The sequence below is a fragment of the Molothrus aeneus genome, chromosome 5 (genome assembly GCF_037042795.1).
Source record: "Molothrus aeneus isolate 106 chromosome 5, BPBGC_Maene_1.0, whole genome shotgun sequence".
Lineage (NCBI taxonomy): Eukaryota > Metazoa > Chordata > Aves > Passeriformes > Icteridae > Molothrus > Molothrus aeneus.
In genome coordinates, this window is record NC_089650.1 from 69,521,013 (window position 1) to 69,536,001 (window position 14,989).

General features: G+C 45.7%; 1 protein-coding gene across 1 annotated transcript in view; it reads left to right on the top strand.

Moving 5' to 3' along the window:
* Positions 1-14,989, top strand: part of UBE2H (ubiquitin conjugating enzyme E2 H) — a 60,247-nt gene that overhangs the window by 18,639 nt on the left and 26,619 nt on the right. Inside the window, exons 2-3 of the mRNA XM_066551088.1 lie at positions 13,270-13,346; positions 13,870-13,944. Of these exons, the coding sequence (XP_066407185.1) occupies positions 13,270-13,346; positions 13,870-13,944 (152 nt within the window). The remainder of the gene's footprint in view (positions 1-13,269; positions 13,347-13,869; positions 13,945-14,989) is intronic.

The following is a 14,989-nucleotide window of genomic DNA, read 5'->3' on the forward strand; positions in this document are numbered from 1 at the left end:
CTTGTTCTTGAAAAAAAAGTGTATTTTTAACAGTGTTTTGAATGGAACAAAACCCCCCAGCTGCCTCAGGAATGATCCCCCCTGAAAAATCCACCTGGTGGATTCCTTCAGATGGGGTGCTGGGAAATCTGCACTGAAGGCAAAGCAAGGTTTTCCTCTGTGTTGCTTTAGGTTAGAGGAATTGCTCTAATCTCAAGCTTAATTTCCACATTCACTTGGCCTTTATTTCCTCCACCTGTGCTGGAAAAATCCCAGTGCGTTTGGAGATTTGTTTTAAAGCTCTTTTCTTTGAGGATTGGCAGGCAAGAACCAGGAGGGCTCAGAACTGCTGGAGCTTCTGGCTCAAGTAGCAAAGAATTCTGGAACAAACAACTGGGGAATGGCCTAAAACTGCAGAGGATAAGTTGAGATTAAATCTTAGGAAGAGATTCTTCCCTGTGAGGGTGCTGAAACCTTGGCACAGGTTGGCTGGGGCTGCCCCTGGATCCCTGGAATTATTTAAGGCCAGGTTGGACACTGGGGCTGGAGCAGCCTGGGACAGTGGGAGGTGTCCCTGCCATGGCAGGGCTGGCACTGCAGGGGTTTGAGATCCCTTCCCACCCAAATTTTCTGGTTCTGTGAGAGCAGGGGACAAATCACCCCCAGAATATCTTGGGGAGACCTTATTGCTGTTGTGGTTGGAGCAGGAAACACCTGGGTGGGAGGCAGTTCCTGCTGGGAGTTTGGATTTGAAGCACAAAAGCCAATTCTTGGGGAATTAAGGTTGAAGCAGCTTTGTGAGCACAGGGCTGCCTCATTTTCAGTGGCACTGTCCATTTCTGTGGGCTCTGAGCCTGGTTTAGAGTGCAAGCCCAGCTTGGCCAGGCTGGATTCCCAGCAGTTGGTGCTGTCTCAGCTCTGAAAACCACGGGTTAAAAACTTGGTGTGAGTGGGATCAGGAAATGCACATGGAGAGAACTCAGTTCTCCCTGGTGCTGGAGAGGCCTGGGGAGCAGGACAGCAAAACTCCCACTGGATTCTGCTCCAGGCCCTGGAGGGATCCTGTCAGGGTCCTGAGCAGGACTTTGGAGGGGTTTCCTCTCTTTGTGATGTTTCAGAGCTCAGGGTTCGGTTTGGTCCTGGGAAGCCTCTCCAGGCCTGGTTTTTCCTGGAGCTCCCCAGCATGGAGTGTTTGTTAAAGCAGTTCTCAGTTCACTCTGCCCTCAGTCAGCGTCAGGCTGGAGTTGGAGCTGAGGATCAGCATCCTCTCCCTCAGTCCTGTGGTCCATTCAGCATCTTTGGCAGGCAAGGAAAGGTCCTGGCAGTGGGCAGCAGAGAGGATGTGCAATCTGCCTCCAGAACTGGACCTGCTCCATGCCAAAGCTAAATTTAAGCTTCATTTATTTTAAGCTTAAAATATTTCCTTTGACACTTTCTCCTTCCTGCCACGAAACTCTTTTATCTTGTTTAAAATCAAGACCTTGACATAATTCTAGATTTTTTTTCCCCCTGAATAAGCCCTTGCCAAAGCTCAGCTCTTGGCCTCCTCTGCATCTGCTCTGAGTGCAAACATCTCCTCCCAAGGGTTTTCCAGCAGGAGGAGATGGATGTTTGTCCCTTGGGGGCTTCATGTCACCCTTGCTGAGGTGCTTTGAGGCACTTTCTGAATGACTGGGGAGGTTTCTGCAAGTGAAAAAGCATTTCACTAAAATCTACAAAAACCTAACCCAAACTCCCCTGGAGGGAAAAGGCCACATCTTAAAATAATTCTTTTTTTTTTTTTTCCTGTGAAGACTAAATTAGAGAAATATTTGACTATGTCAAAGCAATCTGCTTTTGACAGACCTGCTGCATTCTTGTAAATCACATGATGAGGCCCAGCCCCAAAATAAACTCAGATCTTGGGCTTGGTGTCAGGTCTAGCACAGGTTTGGGGTCACACTCAGTCCTGTGGTTTCACAACCAGGGCTTCTCTTTCACAAGAGGTTCAGCACTTCCTGAGTCACCCCAAAGAGGAAATGAACCCTTGCCAGCACACCTGGGAAAAAGCAAAGGTTGTATTTTCCCCTTCTGATATTTCTCTGAAAGCACACTGGAAATTTCTGGCTGTTTGAGAAGTTGATGATTTGTACCCAAACCACTGCGTTCTGCCGGTGTGTCCCATCTCCACGGAAACAGCTCCTCTGGGTGGGAGCCTGCAGTGGTGCCAGCGTCTGATCTGCTGCTTCAGCTCAGGGACACGAGTGTGGCCACCAGCAGGGCTCCAGTTCCATCCTCAGTGCTCCTGGAGCCAGCCCTGGCTGCCCCGAGCTGACACTCGGACTGGGGGGATCTTCTGGTTCCTGATTATTCCCAGCTCTCAGGGACTTCCCTGGGAAAGTCTCAGGTCACTGTGGAATCCTGGGGATGGTTTTGCCTCCCCACTTATCCCAGAGAAATCCTCCCTGTAGGGTCCCTTTAAGGAGTTTGCTCATTGACAGTTGCCTCTAATTAGGTGTTAATCGCCCCTCTTGGACCCCTGTTGGAAGGAAATCTCCTGCTTGTGGCGGTGGCTCTGTCACTGTGGTCACGCCCAGGGACATCCCTTCAGCTCTATGGATCCCAGCTCCAGTGCAGCTCCCTTCCCTCAAATCCACCCCCCTTGAAATTCCTGTGCCAGCTTCTCTCCTTGGCCGAAGCTTCTCCCTGCCAGGAGGGTGGAGGTCAGGGTTAAAGGGTTTGTGATCCGTTTATGGGATGGAGGGAGGGGGTTCCTGGTGCCCCCACTGCGGTTCAGCATTGGCCCATCCCAAGCTGATTTCTTTAATGCAAAACCATAAAATAACGGAGTCATGGAATCATTTTAGTTGGGAATCCATCCAGTCCCACCACTGCCAGCACTGCCAAGGCCACCACATCCCCAGGTGCCACATCCCCAGGGAAATCTCTCCAAACCTCCCTGAGCCTTTCCAGTGCCTGACCACTGTTCCAGGAAGGAATTTTCCCTAAAATCTCCATCCTGCCCCTGCCCTGGCCCAGCCTGAGGCCGTTCCCTCTGCTCCTGTCCCTGTTCCCTGGAGCACAGCCCGAGCCCCTTGCCTGTCTCCTTGTGGGGAATGGATTTGTAAAGGATTTGTAAAATTTGTTAGAAAGTGTATGTAGTTTGGTATATTTGTATATAGATACTGAGATAAGGTGTGTTGATTTAGGAAGGTTATAGAATAGAGATGATGTTGTTGAGAGAGGTTTTAAAATAGGGTTTTGTAAAAATATTAGATATTTTAGAGAATTAGAATGTTACTATTTATTTAGTTTTACTATTTATTATAGTAATAATAATTATTATATTATTACTATAATAAATAGTAAAACTAAATAAATAGTAATATTCTATATATAATAGAATATAAATACTATTTATTATACATATATATGTATTTTATATATTATTTTATACATACATTATATATTTATTTATACATACATTATATACATATATATACATACATTATATACATATTAATTTATATACACAATATATATAATATGTATTTATACTTATTATATATATGACATATAAATACTATTTATTATAGTAATAATAGTAATCATTCTATTATCAATCTCAAGAAATAGTTTTACTATTTATCGAGATTTGATGATAGAATGAAATCTTGTGAAACACCTCTCAATTACCCCATCTCTACAAAAACTAAGAAAATCAACATCCCCTCCTGGCAGGGACTTGTGCAGAGCCACAAGGGCCCCCTGAGCCTCCTTTGCTCCAGGCTCAGCCCCTGCCCATGGATAAAAGATCCAATCTGTACCTGCCTTCCTTTTTTTTTCCAGTTGTAGCTTTTTAAGGGAGCAGCAGAGGGCTGGGGAGGGCAGTAAATGGATTTATTTCTGTAGGGGAAGGGCAGTGCAGCTCCATCCAGCGTGGCATGGGATGCACCTCGTGTTCTGTGGTGCTTCTGGGGCAGGAAAAGCAGCTTTGGAGGAAAATGCTGACTTGGTTTGTGCTGCCAGCTGCAGCCAGCTCGGCTGCAGAGTGTCTCCAGGGAAAAGCTGACTTTTCCTTCTACCTTCTCTTTATTACTCCGGTTTCTTGGCACAAAGCTGGTGGAAATGAGCCAGATGTAAATCACCAGGAGCTCCAAAGCAAGCAGGGCAGGCTGGAGGCTTTGCTGGAACAGTATTTTCTTCTCCCCAAATCCCTGCTTTCATTCAGAAGGTGCCTTTTGCTTCCCAGGAAAGTTGATGGGGTCACTGGTGACCAAGGGCTTTGTCTGGGGGGAATCTGCCATCCTTATGTGAAATTGGGAGGGATGCCTGGAATAATTGAAGGATTCTTTTTTTGTGTGTGTGATTTCTTCCCTCAGGCAGGTAAAACCTGGTGGAGAGGTGGCCAGGAAGGGCTTTCTTCACAGCAAAGCTGCATTTCCAACAAGGAAACTCTTGTGTGCAGTAAAATGAAATCTGCCATCCTTATGTGGAATTGGGAGGGATGCCTGTGGAATAATTGAAGGATTCTTTTTTTTGTGTGCGTGTGTGATTTCTTCCCTCAGGCAGGTAAAACCTGGTGGAGAGGTGGCCAGAGCATTTCCAACAAGGAAACTCTTGTGTGCAGTAAAATGAAAACTCAGCAGCCAGGCACAGGTTGCTGCTCAGTTATTAATTCCCAATTCCTGCCCTTCCAGGGCGTTTTTGGCAGCAGGCAGAGCTGGTGTTGCCTTACAGGGAGTGAACCCCCTCTGTGCTGGGGTGTCCCTGCTTCACTTGGCACAGGGAGCAGGAGAGCCAAGGGAAAGCTGTTTGTCCTCTGAGCTTTCCGGGGCTCTGAGCTTTGCTGTCCTTTTTTGTCCTATTTATCTATAATAAATATAGATATATAGATAATATATGATATAAAATATAAAATAAATATTTAAAATATAATAATATATATATTCTGTAGGATTAAAATCAGTTTTGTGGCTTTCAGAGCTGTGCAGGGGTTCCTGCAAAAGTCCACTTCAGGCCCATGGAATCCCAGAATGGTGTGGATTGGAAGGGACCTTCAAGATCCATGGCAGGGACACCTCCCCCTGTCCCAGGCTGCTCCAGCCCCAGTGTCCAACCTTGGACATTGCAGGGATCAGGGGCAGCCGCAGCTGCTCTGGGAATCCCTTCCCAAAATCCCAGCCCAGTCTCCCTCTCCAGGGAATTCCCTCCATTCCCAGCTCTCCCAGCCTGGGATTGGATCCATCCCCACCCCGACTCCTCTCTAGGAAGGGATTTTGGGATCCGGGGGCTTCACTGGGAATCTCAGGACTCCAGGAAGGGTCTCCCTTCCCTTTTCCATCCCCAACTTCCATAAAAATCCCTCGGGATGGATTCTGAGTGTCCCAAATGCCAGAATCCCAGAGCAGTTTGGGTGAGAAGGGACCTTAATGTCCATCCCATTGCAATCCCACCATCCCAGGCTGCTCCAATCCTTCCTTGGGCACTGCAGGGATGCAGGGGCAGCCCCAGCTGCTCTGGCAATCCCAGCCCAGCCAGGAATTCCTCATTGCCAAGATCCCATCCCTGGCTGCCCTCTGGCACTGGGAGCCATTCCCTGGGTGCTGTCCCTGCAGGCCTTGGCCCCAGCCCCTCTGCAGCTCTCCTGGAGCCCCTGGAATGTGCTGGAAGCTCTCCCTGGATCCCTCCCTTCTCCAGGGGAGCATTCCCAGCTCTGCCAGGGCAGAGGGGAGCCCTTGGAGCAGCTCCCTGCTCTCCTCTGGTCCAGCTCCAGGTCCTGCGGGTGACTCCAGAGCTGGATCCAGCTGGGATCTCATCAGGGCAGAGTCGAGGGAGAATCCAGAGGAAGGAAAGTTGGGATTTGCCCCAGGAATGTGAGGATAAAACCCCAGGAACTGTTCAGTAGAACATCCTTGGCAAATAACAGAGCTGGGCTCGGTGCTGGGAAACCTCTTTGCTTAAAGGCAGAAACTCTGAGGGTGCCCTTGGCACTGAGAGTTCCTGGCTTGAGGGAAACCCGTGGATTTTAATGTGGGAATCATTTTAGCCTGGAGTTCTCATGAAGTTTGCAACAAATCAGGTGCTAAAATCCACCTCTTGCTGCTCCAAGAAACCACAGCTGTTTTGTGGCCTCTCTAACCTTTTTGACTTCCAAAAGTCCTTTTTTTTGGTGCCCTGCAGGGCTGGAGGAGGGAAATGAAACGTGAGTAAGGGCAGGGAGTTGGGGCAAACAGGGATAAAGGGAAAACAGGGATAAGTATATATAAAATATAAATATATAAAATAAAATGTACAAATAATATATATTTCATATAAATATAAGTAGTAAATAAAGATAAAGATATATTATGTAAAATATATAACTATAAATATATAAAGAAATATAAATATACACATAATATATATAAAATGATATAAATACATAAAGTATAAAAATATATAAAATAGAGCATATAGAAAAGTAATAAAATGTATTAAATATAAATATATAATATAAAAAGATGTAATAAATATAGATATATAGATATAAAATATAAAATAAATATTTAAAATATAATAATATATAAAAATATATAAAATAGGGATAAATATATTGGGAATCATTTTAGCCTGGAGTTCTCATGAAGTTTGCAACAAATCAGGTGCTAAAATCCACCTCTTGCTGCTCCAAGAAACCACAGCTGTTTGTGGCCTCTCTAACCTTTTTGACTTCTAAAAGTCCTTTTTTTGGTGCCCTGCAGGGCTGGAGGAGGGAAATGAGATGTGAGTAAGGGCAGGGAGTTGGGGCAAACAGAGATAAAAATATAAAATATATAAATATATAAAATAAAATATAGAAATAATATCTAGTGTATATATAAATAGAAATATAAAATCTCTGTCATGACAGAGATCCTTAAAAATTCCTAATTCCTCATCATGACCCTCAACCCATTTCTCACTTTAATTATAACCCCCAGATAAACCCACAACTTTATTTTTCTACAGAATATTCCAACTTTCTGCTCCTCTTTGCCATTTGTGTTGCTTGCTGAATATTTTTAGCTGGGAAACTCATTTTCCCAAGCTTGTAACTAATGCTAGTTTTAAAGAAACTTAATGAGAGTTGTTTTTTTTTTTTCTTTTTGAGTGAAATGTTTGCCAGGAAAAAGCCACTCCACCCTGTGAGCAGCCAGACCATCTGTGGGCCATGATGTTCAGCTGGGATTTGGGCAGGTCTGGCTGTGAAGTCAAATCCTAACCAATTTTTATTTTATTTTATTGCTGCAGGGGAAATCCAGCCCTGCAGTGCTGGGTGGCCCTGCATGAGGATGAGGAAATGGGAATTTGACCCTGGAACAGGCAAATCCACAGTGGCCACTTTTCCCTGACTGCTGGACAGGTCTGCCAGTCCAGATTTGAAAGGTTTTTGGGGGGATTGTGTCCTGGTGTAGAAAACCCAAAATGTTTTAAATTGCTTTTTATTCTGACTGAGGAAACAGTTTCAGTTTGCTCAATGAGTTCAGCCCTGAAAGCAGAGCCTTGATTCCTGCAGGGAGTTTGGGCTGTTCCTGTCACAGTGTCACAGGGACAGGGCTGTGCCTGTCACAGTGTCACAGGGAGTTTGGGCTGTTCCTGTCACAGTGTCACAGGGACAGGGCTGTTCCTGTCACAGTGTCACAAGGACAGGGCTGTTCCTGTCACAGGGAGTTTGGGCTGTTCCTGTCACAGTGTCACAGGGACAGGGCTGTTCCTGTCACAGTGTCACAGGGAGTTTGGGCTGTTCCTGTCACAGTGTCACAGGGACAGGGCTGTTCCTGTCACAGTGTCAGAGGGAGTTTGGGCTGTTCCTGTCACAGTGTCACAGGGACAGGGCTGTTCCTGTCACATTGTCACAGGGAATTTGGGCTGTTCCTGTCACAGTGTCACAGGGAGTTTGGGCTGTTCCTGTCACAGTGTCACAGGGACAGGGCTGTTCCTGTCACAGTGTCACAGGGAGTTTGGGCTGTTCCTGTCACAGTGTCACAGGGACAGGGCTGTTCCTGTCACACTGTCACAGGGAGTTTGGGCTGTTCCTGTCCCAGTGTCACAGGGACAGGGCTGTTCCTGTCACACTGTCACAGGGAGTTTGGGCTGTTCCTGTCCCAGTGTCACAGGGAGTTTGGGCTGTTCCTGTCCCAGGGAGTTTGGGCTGTTCTGTCCCAGGAGCTGGGTTGTTCTGTCCCAGGGAGTTTGGGCTGTTCCTGTCCCATGGAGTTTGGGCTGTTCTGTCCCAGGAGCTGGGCTGTTCCTGTCCCAGGGAGTTTGGGCTGTTCTGTCCCAGGGAGTTTGGGCTGTTCTGTCCCATGGAGTTTGGGCTGTTCCTGTCACAGGAGCTGGGCTGTTCCTGTCACACTGTCCCAGGGAGTTTGGGCTGTTCTGTCCCAGGGAGTTTGGGCTGTTCCTGTCCCAGGGAGTTTGGGCTGTTCCTGTCACAGGAGCTGGGCTGTTCCTGTCACACTGTCCCAGGGAGTTTGGGCTGTTCTGTCCCAGGGAGCTGGGCTGTTCTGTCCCATGGAGTTTGGGCTGTTCTGTCCCAGGGAGTTTGGGCTGTTCTGTCCCAGGGAGCTGGGCTGTCCTGTGCCATGGAGTTTGGGCTGTTCTGTCCCAGGGAGTTTGGGCTGTTCTGTCCCAGGAGCTGGGTTGTTCTGTCCCAGGGAGTTTGGGCTGTTGCTGTTGTACAAATCCACATCTCTGTCCTCCTTGCAGCTCCTGGCATGTTTCAGGCCCTGCATGGGGAGCCTGTAAAATTCCCTTGGCTCCTTCCTAGCAGCCCTTCCCAGCTGATATTTGAAAACAAGCTTCCATAGCATCATCTCAATATTCCAGTGTTTGCTGGTGTAAAATTCTCTTCATCATCCTGGGACTAAGATGATTTATCTTCAGGTCCTCAGGACCCATCTCTCTTTTCTGTGGCTTCTGAACTCAGAGATCTGACTCGTGTCCAGATTTTTCTCTTTTCCTTTGACTTTTCCTCTGGCTTTTTTTTTGGCACCAGGTCCAGTTGGCATCCTGAGGTGATGAGGAGATAAAAGCAGCAAGGCCAAGAGCCTTGGGAGGGATTTGGGTGATGGTTTTTAAAGATTTCAGGGTGTGGGATGTGTTACAGGCTGGGTTTGTAGCTGTGAGCTTGGCTCTGTGTCCTGCTGTGGGAACAAGGGCTCCTTCCAGGGTGAACCCCTGGAATCAGGAATGTTTCAAGTCTTTATTCATTAATTGCTTGGGCTTTTGTAAATTTGAGTGGCAAAAAGTGTGCTGAGAGAGAATGTGGGTGCAGAGAGATTGGCCTGGACAGGGTAGACTAAAAGGTCCAAAAAATGTTCTTCCAAAATGGTCTTCCCAAAAAATGCTGGATGTGTGGTTGAGTAGCTGGGGGCTTTCTGCAGGGATGCTCAGCAGTATCCAGTGAGAGGGGTGCCTGGCAATTCTGGACACAAATGCAGCAATCCCAGCTGAAACTTCTGGAGATCACCTTAATTTTGTGGGAATCTTTCTCCAAGTTCTTGGTGCTCCTTTCCTGTTGTTTCCTGGAGCTGTGCTCACTTTGCCGAAGACCTGGAGCATTTCTCATTCCTGGAGTTCCTTGGAATCACTGCAGGATCCATCAGCAGAGCGTGGATGCAGGAGAGGACACCCCCCAGCTGGGTTCCTTCAGGCCTGTGGGTCTCCAGCAGGCCTGGATGGGAGCCTGCTGATTAATTCCTGCTGATTAATTCCTGCTGATTAATTCCTGGCGCGTTTGGGACAGAATCCATCTGGGATTGGGCTGTGAGGTTTTCGCCTTTCGGAAAAAATTCAGCGTGAGCTGAGAGAACAGAGCCTGGATTCGCTGCCAGATCCATCACCAGGAGTGATGGTGGAGCTTTCTGTGGGAATGTGGTCTGGACACTGCTCCAGAGGTGTCCAGTCCCTTCTGCTGGTCCCCTGTGCTGCTGGGACAGAGCATTTGTGGGATGGTCTGCCTCACATTCCTGGATGTCCCAGCTCCTGCAATAACTGCTCCCTTTCCTGAGGACTTTCTGGAGATGGAGAAGGCTTGTAGGGTGGCAGTGTTCTCTGCACCAGCTCCATGCAGCTCTCCCAGGAGTGCTCTCAGCTCTTCTGTTGGTGGCATTCCAAGATTTCACTTTCCTGGTCATCTTTTCCTCGGTGGAGGAGGGCGAGGGCAGGTGGTTCACCCCAGCTCTTAGTAACTGGAATTCACCTCATTTCAAGGAAGGAGGCCTTTCCCAGCTTCATTTCTGCTGATGCACTGCCAGAGATTTCCCCTGTGTTGATTCAAGGGCTTTGTGGCTGAAATCCACTTCATTTTCAGTCTGTCCTCACTTACAGACTCAGGGAATGGTTTGGGTGGGAAGGGACCTTAGAGATTCCAACCCAAACCATGGCAGGGACACCTTCCCCTGTCCCAGGCTGCTCCAGCCCCAGTGTCCAGCCTGGCCTTGGGCACTGCCAGGGATGCAGGGGCAGCCCCAGCTGCTCTGGGGATTTGTGCCAGGGTCTCGCTGCCCTCACAGGGAAGAATTTCTGGTCTCCTGTTGATAAACAACGTGGTTGTTCCCAAACCTTTCACCCCAATATTTCTCCCTTTCATGAACTTAATTCACTCACAGATTTTTTGATAGGAATTTTAGGTCTTTGCCACAACAAGGACAATATTCAGCTATGGCCCTGTGTGGCTCATGAATATTTTTTGAATTTGGCAACACCAGGATCGAGTCCGAGTGTGGGAAACTCAGTTTGAATTTACAGTTGGCATTAACTCAGGGAGCTGAGGAGCATCCAGGCTGGAGCTGCTCAGGATCAGCCTGGGAGAGCTGCTTTTTATTAAGCAGGACTTGATTTAGTCCAAAGTAAAACCATTTGTGCTTAATCTGATCCATGAAGCTTCTGTGAGCGTGAAAATCCAGACAATTAAACATTTCCTGGGCCATCATTGCACACAGTGGAACTATGTAGGACTTTGGGAACCTGGAATGGTCATCCAGGGATGCATTTCCTAAGGAATTAGTACCACAACAGGAAGTTTTAAAGTTTGAGTGCCATGAAGAAATCTGGTGACAAATGTCCCTCAGCCACGACCCTTCCTTGGGAGGCTCCTCACCACAAACCTGGAGTGGTGATGCTGCTTTTCTAGAGATTCCATTGGATTTCAGCAGGAAAATCACAGCACTGAGGGCATTTTTCTGTTCCCAGCTGCCCTTTGGGAGCTGCTCCTGGGTGGGTGCAGCAAGTAAAATTCCTTGCTGTGAAGTTTTAGGGCAGAGCTGCTCCTGCTGGGCCCAGAAACTTCCAGAGCCAAACAAACAGCTGTAAACTTTTCCCTCTCCCTGTGAGAATTGAGGGGAAGGAGGTTCTTGTGTCCAAACCCTTTTGGAGCTGACTCTGTGGATAAAGTCTGTCCAATCTGGGAGTTCTTGTGCTTGAGGGATTGCAATAAATAAATCCTGAGGAACCCCAGAGATGGGACTGGGATCTCCTCCCAAAAACTGCAGAGCCTCACCCAGCCCTCACCCAGTGGTGACATCCAGCAGATTTCATAGGTTGTCACTTAAACTCAGGGCTCTGAGCTGGGAATTCTTTGTTCCTGGCGGGTTTGGGGAATTCCTGGTGGGTTGGGAACATTCCAGCGTGTGCCCAGGTGTCATCAGGGTCTGTGGAATTCCTACAATCCTGGGCAAACTTGGTGCCATGAAAGCAGAAAATCTTTTCCATCCAAGGAGGGGAAAAAGGGGGAATCTGCAGTTCCCTACAGCTGGAACATTCCTGCCAAGCCCTGCTGTGCTGTGAAGGATCTTTATATGAAATATCCCATGTCCCTTCCCTCAGATGGGAGCAGCCTCGGTGCTGCAGAGCCAGAGTTCAGCTGGGAACAAACCTTTGATTTTCTCCTGCTTCCCTTGTAATTCTCAGCCACGCCACTGATGAAAGGGAATTGCTGGAGGATATTATTCCCCATCCATTAACCCTGATTTACAGCAGAATTCCTTATCAAGCTTCACTGTGAAACACCACCACTAATTGTCTTAACTGAGCCTGGCTTGGGATGAAGATTTCCTGCTTTTCCCTTGGTGTTCCCTTCTTTCCCACTTGCCTTTCCCTTTCCATTCCCCTCTTTCCCACTTGCCTTTCCCTTTGTAATCCCCTCTTTCCCACTTGCCTTTCCCCTTCCATTCCCCTCTTTCCCACTTGCCTTTCCCTTTCCATTCCCCTCTTTCCCACTTGTCTTTCCCTTTCCATTCCCCTCTTTCCCACTTGCCTTTCCCTTTGTATTCCCTTTTCCCCACTTGCCTTTCCCTTTCCATTCCCCTCTTTCCCACTTGCCTTTCCCTTTCCATTCCCCTCTTTCCCACTTGTCTTTCCCTTTCCATTCCCCTCTTTCCCACTTGCCTTTCCCTTTGTATTCCCTTTTCCCCACTTGCCTTTCCCTTTCCATTCCCCTCTTCCCCACTTGTCTTTCCCTTTCCATTCCCTCCTTTCCCACTTGCCTTTCCCTTTCCATTCTCCTCTTTCCCACTTGCCTTTCCCTTTTCTATTCCCTTTTCCCCACTTGTCTTTCCCTTTCCATTCCCCTCTTTCCCACTTGCCTTTCCCTTTTCTATTCCCTTCTTTCCCACTTGCCTTTCCCTTTTCTATTCCCTTTTCCCCACTTGCCTTTCCCTTTCCATTCCCCTCTTCCCCACTTGTCTTTCCCTTTCCATTCCCTCCTTTCCCACTTGTCTTTCCCTTTCCATTCCCCTCTTTCCCACTTGCCTTTCCCTTTCCATTCTCCTCTTTCCCACTTGCCTTTCCCTTTGTATTCCCTTTTTTCCCACCTGCCTTTCCCTTTCTGTTCCCTTCCTCCCAAAGCACTTTGATTCTCCCTGTTGTTCTTTCACCCCATTTCTCCCCAGACTCAGGAGGTTTTTGGTCTTGCAAGTCAGAGATTGCCAGGATTTGCATGGGAGCTGTGGGAGGGGAAGTGGAATTCATTGGAGCAGTGGGTTTGTTTCAAACATGTCCCAGTGCTCTCCCAAATCCGAGCTTGCTCTGTGCATGAGGGGATGGAAAATGGAAAACCCTGAGGGTTCATCCCAGGGTTCCTCAGGGCAGGGGAGGGTGGGGAATTGGCTTTGCCAGCATCACTGTGGGGCAGGGGTCACTCAGATGTGTCAGGACGCTCAAATTCCGTGTGGGGCTTGGGATAATTTGAATCTTTGGGTCAGTGGGCTTTGGGTGCATTCCTTGGGTGTGAGTAAATGGGTTTTTTGTTTCCTGGATTGGATGTTTTTCCTTGACTTGCTGCACCAGGATCGAGAGCAAACACGAAGTCACAATCTTAGGAGGACTCAATGAATTTGTTGTGAAGTTTTATGGACCACAAGGAAGTAAGTTCCTGACCCTGCCCTTCCAGAAAAGCAATCCACTGGCCTGGGGAATAGGGAAATGCCATTCCAGAGGGGAACAGATGAGCAGATCTCAGGGGGATGGAGGGAAATCCACATTCTGAGGGTGGGCAGGATCCAGCTGGGAGCATGGCCATGGATAGGCCCCATCCCTGGCAGCTCCTGCAGCATCCCTGAGCTTTCCCAGACCTGGCCAAACCTGGGTCACTGGTGGGAATTTCCATGGAGTTGGGAATTCAAATGGCTTTCCCACCTTCCTTTAGACCATCTCCAAAGGGGAGGAGATCGTCCCTCAGTGCCTGGTTTGAACCAGGCTCTGGTGCCTTTGTGCTGAGATCTTCTCCAGGATCTCCTCAAACCCTGTGAGGCAGAGCGGGGAAAGGCTTTGGGATCTCCCTCCCAGTGGAGCTGTGGATTATTCCAGGGATGTTTTCCCTGGTGCTGTGGTTCTGTTTGTCCTCTCTCAGCTGGGCAGTGTCTAACTCCTGCTTTTCCTCCCTTGCAGCACCCTATGAAGGTGGAGTATGGAAAGTTAGAGTCGACCTTCCTGACAAATACCCCTTCAAATCCCCATCTATAGGTAACAAATACTCATTTCCCATCCAAATCCTGTGCTTTGGGCCTGCAGTTTGCAGGTGTAATACAAGGACTTCCATGGGATTTCAGATCCCAAGAAAAGAGGAATTTTGGCCTTTGGAAGGAGGAGGAGGAGCTGGGAGTGGGATTTGGCTGCATATTTGTGTGTTGATCAACTCGATCTCTGTTCCATGTGGGTTTTTTTAATCATTAACTCCACTTATTGTGGAATTAATTATTAAAAAAATTAAATTTAAATTTTAAAAATGAAATTTAATTTTTAAAAATTAATAAATTCATTAAATTTTAAGATTTATTACATTATTACTTTTTAAAATTTATTAAATTTAAAATTATTAAATTTATTTTGATTTAAATTTTATATAAATTTATAAATGAATTTATTTATGTATTTATTTATTAAATTTAATTTTATTAAATTTAAAAATTTAATCATTAACTCCACTTATTGTGGAATTAATTATTAAAAAAATTAAATTTAAATTTAAAAAATGAAATTCATTAAATTTAAATTTAATACATTTATTGAATTAAAAAATTTATTACATTATTACATTTTAAAATTTATTAAATTTAAAATTATGAAATTTATTTTGATTTAAATTTTATATGAATTTATAAATGAATTTATTTATTTATTTATTAAATTCAATTTTATTAAATTTAAAAATTTAATCATTGACTCCACTTATTGTGAAATTAATTATTAAAAGATTAAATTTAAATAAAAAAATAAATTTAATTTTTAAAAAATAATAAATTTATTAAATTTTAAGATTTATTACATTATTACTTTTTAAAATTTTTTAAATTTAAAATTATTAAATTTATTTTGATTTAAATTTTATATAAATTTATAAATGAATTTATTTATGTATTTATTTATAAAATTTAATTTTATTAAATTTAAAAATTTAATCATTAACTCCACTCATTGTGGAATTAATTATTTAAAAAATTAAATTTAAAAAATTTAAATTTAAGTTTATTAAATTTAAATTTAATAAATTTATTTAATTTTAAAATTT